The sequence below is a fragment of the Notolepis coatsorum genome (genome assembly GCF_963971535.1).
Source record: "Notolepis coatsorum genome assembly, chromosome: 11".
NCBI classification, from domain to species: Eukaryota; Metazoa; Chordata; class Actinopteri; order Aulopiformes; family Paralepididae; genus Notolepis; species Notolepis coatsorum.
Window position 1 is genome coordinate 3,882,570 of NC_140175.1, and position 10,000 is coordinate 3,892,569.

Genomic DNA, 10,000 nt, shown 5'->3' on the forward strand with positions numbered 1-10,000 from the left:
GCTCTCTCTCTCTCTCTCTCTCCCTCCCTCCCTCCTCCTGGTCTCTCTACCAACCTGTCTCCTCTCTCTCTCTCCCTGTCCCTCCTCCTGGTCTCTCTACCAACCTGCCCTTCTCTCTCTCTCTCTCTCTCTCTCTCTCTCTCTCTCTCTCTCTCTCTCTCTCTCTCTCTCTCTCTCTCTCTCTCTCTCTCTCTCTCTCTCTCTCTCTCTCTCTCTCTCTCTCTCTCTCTCTCTCTCTCTCCCTCCTCCTGGTCTCTCTACCACCTGCCTTCGCTCTCTCTCTCTCTTCTCTCTCTCTCTCTCTCTCTCTCTCTCTCCTGTCCCTCCTCCTGGTCTCTCTACCAACCTGCCTTCTCTCTCTCTCCTGTCCCTCCTCTGGTCTCTCTACCAACCTGTCTCCTCTCTCTCCCTGTCCCTCCTCCTGGTCTCTCTACCAACCTGCCCTCTCTCTCTCGCTCTCTCTCTCTCTCTCTCCCTCCCTCCCTCCTCCTGGGTCTCTCTACCAACCTGTCTCCTCTCTCTCTCCCTGTCCCTCCTCCTGGTCTCTCTACCAACCTGCCTCTCTCTCTCTCTCTCTCTCTCTCTCTCTCTCTCTCTCTCTCTCTCTCTCTCTCTCTCTCTCTCTCTCTCTCTCCCTGTCCTCCTCCTGGTCTCTCTACCAACTGTCTCCTCTCTCTCTCCCTGTCCCTCCTCCTGGTCTCTCTACCAACCTGTCTCCTCTCTCTCCCTGTCCCTCCACCCTCAGGACACTTCCTGTTTGACAAGCCCGTCTCTCCCCTGTTGACCTGTGCCTTCATGGCCAGAGACTGGCCTGACGCCAGGGGCATATGGTAGGGTCTGCATGGCTCTCATCGCCTGCTGCCATGCATGCTGTGTGGCCATCGCTTACATCATCATCATCTAGCTTCTGTTACAGAATACAGTACAGATATAGTCCATGAGGACAGTAAATATATAGCTCATGAGGACAGTAAATATATAGTCCATGAGGACAGTAAATATATAGTCCATGAGGACAGTAAATATATAGTCCATGAGGACAGTAAATATATAGCTCATGATGACAGTACATATATAGCTCATGAGGACAGTAAATATATAGTCCATGAGGACTGTAAATATATAGTCCATGAGGACAGTAAATATATAGTCCATGAGGACAGTAAATATATAGTCCATGAGGACAGTAAATATATAGCTCATGAGGACAGTAAATATATAGCCCATGAGGACAGTAATATATAGCTCATGAGGACAGTAAATATATAGCTCATGAGGACAGTAAATATATAGCTCATGAGGACAGTAAATATATAGTCCATGAGGACAGTAAATATATAGCCCATGAGGACAGTAAATATATAGTCCATGAGGACAGTAAATATATAGTCCATGAGGACAGTAAATATATAGCCATGAGGACAGTAAATATATAGCCCATGAGGACAGTAAATATATAGTCCATGAGGACAGTACAGATATAGTCCATGAGGACAGTAAATATATAGCTCATGAGGACAGTAAATATATAGCTCATGAGGACAGTAAATATATAGTCCATGAGGACAGTAAATATATAGCTCATGAGGACAGTAAATATATAGCCCATGAGGACAGTAAATATATAGTCCATGAGGACAGTAAATATATAGCCCATGAGGACAGTAAATATATAGTCCATGAGGACAGTAAATATATAGTCCATGATGACAGTAAATATATAGCTCATGAGGACAGTAAATATATAGTCCATGAGGACAGTAAATATATAGTCCATGAGGACAGTAAATATATAGTCCATGAGGACAGTAAATATATAGCTCATGAGGACAGTAAATATATAGTCCATGAGGACAGTAAATATATAGCTCATGAGGACAGTAAATATATAGTCATGAGGACAGTAAATATATAGTCCATGAGGACAGTAAATATATAGCTCATGAGGACAGTACATATATAGTCCATGAGGACAGTAAATATATAGCTCATGAGGACAGTAGTACAGATATAGTCCATGAGGACAGTAAATATATAGTCCATGAGGACAGTAAATATATAGTCCATGAGGACAGTAAATATATAGTCCATGAGGACAGTAAATATATAGCTCATGAGGACAGTAAATATATAGTCCATGAGGACAGTAAATAATAGCTCATGAGGACAGTAAATATATAGTCTATGAGGACAGTAAATATATAGTCCATGAGGACAGTAAATATATAGTCCATGAGGACAGTAATATATAGCCCTTGAGGACAGTCCTGTTAGATTCGAATGATGTCTTTTCCAGCAGCATGCGTTTATTGCATGTGTGTGCCTTGCGTGTGCCTTGCGTGTGCCATGCGTGTGCCATGCGTGTGCCATGAAAAGAGCAGATAAGCTAAATACTTTATAGTGGTGCTCTTGTACTTTACCACCACAACACACTGTATGACCCTGAAAGGTCACTAGGCCCTGAAAGGTCACTATAGGTTCACGACCCTCGTTTGACTCTCTCAGGCATAACAACGAAAAGAACTTCCTGATCTGGATCAACGAGGAGGACCACACCCGAGTCATCTCCATGGAGAAGGGCGGCAACATGAAGAGCGTGTTCGACAGGTTCTGCAGAGGCCTCCAGCAGGTATTGATTGATTGAATAGTTTATTGATTTGAATGGATAACACATATACAATTGAACAGGTATACATATCGGCCCACCATTTACCAATATAGGATAAAACAAAAAAACACAATAAGGCCATAGGCTTGTTTCCATTGCGGTCCTTCGTCATTGGTGTTCGTGGAGTAGGGCTGACCCCTATTAATCGATTAGTCGACTAATCGGTCGAAAGGAGCCGTAGTCGACTGGCCAACCTCTTAGTCGAATATAATTTAATTTTTTTTTATCATTCTTTCCAAAAGAAAAGAGGCCTAGAAGCGTGGCTAACGCTAATGGCACGCATACCAGAGGCTAACTGCCTACGAAAACAGGCACAGAGGCACTGAAAGAGGATTTCACCCGTCTAATGAACACACTAGACTAGACAAATATCAAGATGTATCCATCAGTGGACCAATCGCATGCTTTTGTAGAGGACAAGAAGCCTTCCGTCGACTCCTTCAGACATTAAGCACCCCCACAGCCCAAATGGAATGATAACAAAAACAACAAAAAAAGAATTATTATACTTTTTTTTTCTTCTTTTTTTTAGGTCGACCAATAGTCGACTAACGGCACATTTTGGCCAATCCTAGTCGACCATCCAAATCCTTAGTCGGGGACAGCCCTATCGTGGAGTCATGTCCTGGTGTGTGGACCTGGCTGTTTCTAGTGTCTGTGTGTCAGGATGTGTGGTATAGAAACAAATATTTCAGAGTCTGTGGATATGCATGGGTGAGCCTGTCACGCCAGGGAGGGGGGGGGGGGCGACATATTGCAGACAACTTACAATCAAATTGTTCAACTATGCAATACTATTTGTATTAATACATGCATACATACAGTAATATTCCATTTTATAAACAATAAAAGAACAAAAGGAAGGACACATAATAGAATCCCTTTGTTAACTACTCCCAGCTTCTGCTACTCATGATCCACCTCTTTATAGCTGATTTAAAAGTGGAGAAGGGGCTTATGGACTTCAACCACATTGGTAGGCTATTCCATAGTACTGCTACTGAATACAGGAATGAGTTTTGGCCTATTACTCTATTACATCTCACTGGGACGCGGTCTGTAGGGCTCCCCCTGGTGGCGTGTCCGTGTACACATCCCTAACCCTGTTAAAATATCCACTGAGGTACGGCTCTACGCCGACGACACTGCTGTGCAATAGGTCTGGAATCACGTTACGGTTATCTGCCCTTCAGGATCTAACCGCAGGAACTACTCATTTTCAAAATTTTGTTATGAATGAAATTGAACTTCAGAATATCCGTTTCATCTTGTGATTTCAAAGTTTCAGAGTTCAATCTTGCTCTGTTTTAGAGAAAAAGTCTATAAATAATTGCAGTAAATACAAAATCACTGGATAGTCAAAAAAACGCTAAAGATATTTTTCTCAGTTTCACTGTTTGCATAGTTACTGCGGTTAGCTTCTGCAGGGCAGTGTAGTTAGACTCAATGATGAAATGCTCTTACAGTCTTCTCCAGAGTCGGACAAGAAGATAAATATACATTTCCTCTCTGTGCGTTCAGTATAGTGTGCTTAGCACAAATTAATGGAAGCGGACCAGCTAGCCTAGCTGTTGGTCAAAAACACCTCTCCCAGAGTTTAAAGCTAGGCTAGTGGTCCGTATCCGCTTCCATTAATTTGTGCTAAGCTAAGCTAGCTTGCAGCCGGATAGATTTCTACTGAATGCACAGAGAGGAGATTGGTATATTTTTTTTTGTATCCACTTTTTCTCCTCTTTTTCTATTTTATTTTTTTCTCCCATCCCAATTTAGCCGTGCCAATTCTCCCCTCCCCTGTCTTGAACGTTGCTCGCATATGCCCCCCACTGGCCGGTTGTAGGGAGGATAGAAGCCTTGCATCACATGTCCCTCCTCCGATACACGAGGAGGCAGCCTGTCACATCTTTTCACCTGCCAGCGCGGACTCTCATTTGGCGAGGTGTAACGTGTGGGAGGCTCACACTACCCCCGTCATTTTCCTGTCTCTGCTGTGCAGCCGGCGTCCCCCGACCGACCTGTAGGAGTCGCTGTCCACAACGTCTAGATTACCACCCATCGACTTCCCACCCGCTGACTCTGCCAATTGAGTTAGTATGACGGTCGGCCCAAGCCGGAGGCAACACCGACAGCCGGAGTCGAACCCGGTGTCTCTTGCGTTGGTGACGAGCGCAATGTCCGCTGCGCCACCCAACCGCGGGGAAGATTGGTATCTATGTTCTTGTCTGACTCTGGAGAAGACGGTAGGCCTCTATGGGCATTTCCAGTAACGTTGGTGTGTTACTTTAAACCAGCCATCCTCACATCACAATTATTTCAGGTTGTTATTATGGTCAACGTGCTTAGTAACGTAACGGATGATGATTGGCCCTGAAGGTCTAACGTGAGGAAGCACCAATCAGAGGCAGCACCAATCAGAGGCAGCAGGACATATTTTTGAGGTGGGAATGGGGTGGAAAGGAATCCCAACCTGAGCAAAATGGAGCGCCGTATGAATAATATGGTGATTGAGGCGTGTCATGTGACATCCCGTCCCCCAGGTGGAGAAGCTGATCCAGGAGAGAGGCTGGGAGTTCATGTGGAACGAGCGTCTGGGCTACATCCTCACCTGTCCCTCCAACCTGGGCACCGGGCTGCGGGCAGGGGTGCACCTCCGCCTGCCCCACCTCAGTCAGGTAACATATATATATAACAGGGGTGCACCTCCGCCTGCCCCACCTCAGCCAGGTAACATATATATATAACAGGGGTGCACCTCCGCCTGCCCCACCTCAGCCAGGTAACATATATATATAACAGGGGTGCACGTCCGCCTGCCCCACCTCAGCCAGGTAACATATATATAACAGGGGTGCACCTCCGGCTGCCCCACCTCAGCCAGGTAACATATATATAACAGGGGTGCACCTCCGCCTGCCCCACCTCAGCCAGGTAACATATATATATAACTATATATAATATATATAACAAGGTAACATATATATAACAGGGGTGCACCTCCGCCTGCCCCACCTCAGCCAGGTAACATATATATAACAGGGGTGCACCTCCGCCTGCCCCACCTCAGCCAGGTAACATATATATAACAGGGGTGCACCTCCGCCTGCCCCACCTCAGCCAGGTAACATATATATATAACAGGGGTGCACCTCCGCCTGCCCCACCTCAGCCAGGTAACATATATATAACAGGGGTGCACCTCCGCCTGCCCCACCTCAGCCAGGTAACATATATATAACAGGGGTGCACCTCCGCCTGCCCCACCTCAGCCAGGTAACATATATATAACAGGGGTGCACCTCCGCCTGCCCCACCTCAGCCAGGTAACATATATATAACAGGGGTGCACCTCCGCCTGCCCCACCTCAGCCAGGTAACATATATATAACAGGGGTGCACCTCCGGCTGCCCCACCTCAGCCAGGTAACATATATATAACAGGGGTGCACCTCCGCCTGCCCCACCTCAGCCAGGTAACATATATATAACAGGGGTGCACCTCCGCCTGCCCCACCTCAGCCAGGTAACATATATATAACAGGGGTGCACCTCCGGCTGCCCCACCTCAGCCAGGTAACATATATATATATATAACATATACACAAGGTAACATATAACATATATATAACAAGGTAACATATATATATAACAAGGTAACATATAACATATATATAACAAGGTAACATATATATATATAACATATATATAACAAGGTAACATATATATATATATAACTATATATAACAAGGTAACATATATATATATATAACATATACACAAGGTAACATATAACTATATATAACAAGGTAACATATAACTATATATAACAAGGTAACATATATATATATATAACATATACACAAGGTAACATATATATAACAGGGGTACACCTCCGCCTGCCCCACCTCAGCCAGGTAACATATATATATAACATATATATAATATATATAACAGGGTAACATATATATATATAACATATATATAACAAGGTAACATATATATATATATATAACATATATAACAGGGTAACATATATATATATAACAAGGTAACATATAACATATATATAACAATGTAACATATATATATATATATAACATATATATAACAGGGTAACATATATATATAACATATACACAAGGTAACATATATATAACATATACACAAGGTAACATATATATATAACAAGGTAACATATAACATATATATAACAAGGTAACATATATATATATAACAAGGTAACATATAATATATATAACAAGGTAACATATATATATATAACAAGGTAACATATATATATAACATATATATAACAAGGTAACATATAACATATATATAACAAGGTAACATATATATATATAACAAGGTAACATATAATATATATAACAAGGTAACATATATATATATAACAAGGTAACATATATATATAACATATATATAACAAGGTAACATATATATATATATATATAACAGGGTAACATATATATATATATAATATATAACAAGGTAACATATATATATATATATAACATACTGTATACACAAGGTAACATATAACATATATAACATATACACAAGGTAACATATATATATATAACATATATATAACAAGGTAACATATATATATATAACAAGGTAACATATATATAACATATATATAACATATACACAAGGTAACATATAACATATATATAACATATACACAAGGTAACATATATATATATAACATATAATATATATAACAAGGTAACATATAACATATAACATATATATAACAAGGTAACATATATATATATAACATATACACAAGGTAACATATAACATATATATAACATATACACAAGGTAACATATATAACATATACACAAGGTAACATATAACATATATATAACATATATATAACATATACACAAGGTAACATACAGACAGATATATGTTGTACATTTAAATATATGAATGTATATATTATGTACTAATCATACTTCTTTTCGATAGAACATCAAACATACAAACTTTTCACACTCTATTGAACAGTATTAGCTTCTGCCACATTTTTATTAGGATTATCCATCAGATCTGTGTTACTGTTACATCTGTGATGACATATCTGTAACATATCTGTAACATATCTGTGACATATCTGTGACATATCTGTAACATATCTGTAACATATCTGTAACATATCTGTAACATATCTGTAACATATCTGTGACATATCTGTACAGCCGTGATGTTGGTTTTCAACACAGTAGCTGCGTCACACGGTCGCTAGCGCTTGACTTCCTGTTATGATGACTGCATGAACGTGCAGTTTCCTGAAACATCAGTGACTAGGGCGCCAGGGTGGCACAACGTGGACGTCCCGGGTTCGACTCCCGGACCCGGAGACCTTTGCCGCATGTCTTCCCCCCCAAGTCTTCTCCCAACCGTCCTCTCTGTCGGGCCTGTCGTCCGAAATAAAGCAGTAAAATGCCTTAAAAACAAACCGTTAAAAAAAAACATCCATGACTTGTCATCTGCAGGACAAACGCTTCTCCAAGATCCTGGACGCCCTGCGTCTGCAGAAGAGAGGCACGGGGGGAGTGGACACGGCCGCCACCGGGGACACCTTCGACATCTCCAACAACGACCGCCTGGGCAAGTCAGAGGTAAAGAACCCTGTTATGTTGTACGTACGTAGTATTTTGTATGTAGGTAGAGGTGTAGTAATAAGACTCAGGAAGCAGGTTACTCGTTATCCTTTTAGTCAAGCAGGTTAGGTACAAGCATGGTACAGCAGGGTACAGCCTGTTCTAGCAAGGAAGGACTCTTCTTCTTCTCTCCTTCTGTATGCATAACATGGCATTGTATCAACTACGCCCCATAGTGGAGACTCTTGGGAACTACATCTTCAACCTGTAATGTGAGGACACAACAAACCCGGTCCTGGTTCCGGTCCGTTCTGTGTGTGAAATTCCACGACCGTACTAGTGAAAACAACACGGAGCAACACTGAACTGGGGGGCTGAACTTCGGCGGCTGATGTGTGGATATGGAAAATCCACTTTTACATCAATCAAAACTGTGTGTGTGTTTTTTTTTTTTAATGTACCATCAAAGCAAGACTGCAGGTATTACCCACTACATACAGTACAATCTGTCCACTTGGTATCCTCAAACTCACAGTCCATTCTGTTTAAACCGTCTGGATTCACAACAACACCTAGAATCCATTGCACACATAACAAACGGATGTAATGCATACAAACACCTGTACATCGCTCGTCATGACCGTATTGTGGACATTGTGTCTGATGCGGTACGGAACATATCACCATCTAGAGCAGTGGTTCCCAAACTTTTCAGGCCGGGACCCAGAAAATAAGGCGTCAGAGAGCCGCAGCCCAATGCACATCGTCAGGCTTTTCTTTTTTTTTTGCCAGGCGACCGATTTTTTAAGCCAAATATCACTTCAATCCTATTAAGTTAGTTCAAGTTAGTTATTCATTTATATGTGCTATTTATGAGAGGGCTAACTTGTTGCAAAATAATAATGATAATAATAATAGCCTCATTAAAATACTATTGTTGCTTCGGTTGTTTTCAGCGTTTTATGTGCATAATCTGTTATTTAGTTTGAAATGTTCGTTGAAATAAGTAGATTTTTCGTTTTTGTTTATTTATTAAGTTAATATAAAACCATATAGTCACATTTTAGAATACAATAGAATATAATTTTAGAATACAACTAGAAACACTGTCCTGGCCTGCTTCTAAGTTCAGTGGCCTGACAAAAAAAAATTGGAAATCATCTCACGGCCCTCCCGTGGCTGCTCGCGGCCCACCTTTGGGTCGCGACCCCGACTTTGGGAACCACTTCTAGTGCAGCAATGTACAAACATGCTAGAGCGCAACCAGAGTGGTTTGGTCTTACCAACGATGTCTTTGCTAACATACCAAATACACCGGACGTTGTTTTTGTTGACACCAGCCACAGGGAGGTGCTGGTCATAGAAGTAGGCTGTGCCTTTGATCTGTACATGGACCAGGCCTTCCGGGACAAGTATATCAAATACCAACCACTGCTCAGTGTGATGGCCGGCCTTGGGTACAGGTGTAGTTACAGTGTACTTGTGTTCGGAAGTCTTGGCCATGTACACAAATGCACCATGACCGGTCTGAGAATTGCTGCAATGTCTAAAAGAAAAGCCAAACAAATTGCCAAATATTGCTCTGTCTCGGCTATTATCGGCAGCTTAGCCGCGTGGAGAAGGAGGTGCTATGTGTCCCTTAAGTGTTCAGTGCTGCTTGGCCCCGATACATTTGATTCCCTGTTTATGTAATATAATTTGTGGAACC

General features: G+C 41.8%; 1 protein-coding gene across 1 annotated transcript in view; it reads left to right on the forward strand.

The window, feature by feature from the left end:
• The window catches only part of ckmt2a (creatine kinase, mitochondrial 2a (sarcomeric)), a 36,924-nt gene that overhangs the window by 26,356 nt on the left and 568 nt on the right, over positions 1-10,000 (forward strand). The window contains 4 exon segments of the mRNA XM_084325095.1: positions 746-830; positions 2,506-2,629; positions 5,203-5,337; positions 8,185-8,310. Coding sequence (XP_084181221.1) covers positions 746-830; positions 2,506-2,629; positions 5,203-5,337; positions 8,185-8,310 — 470 coding nt within the window.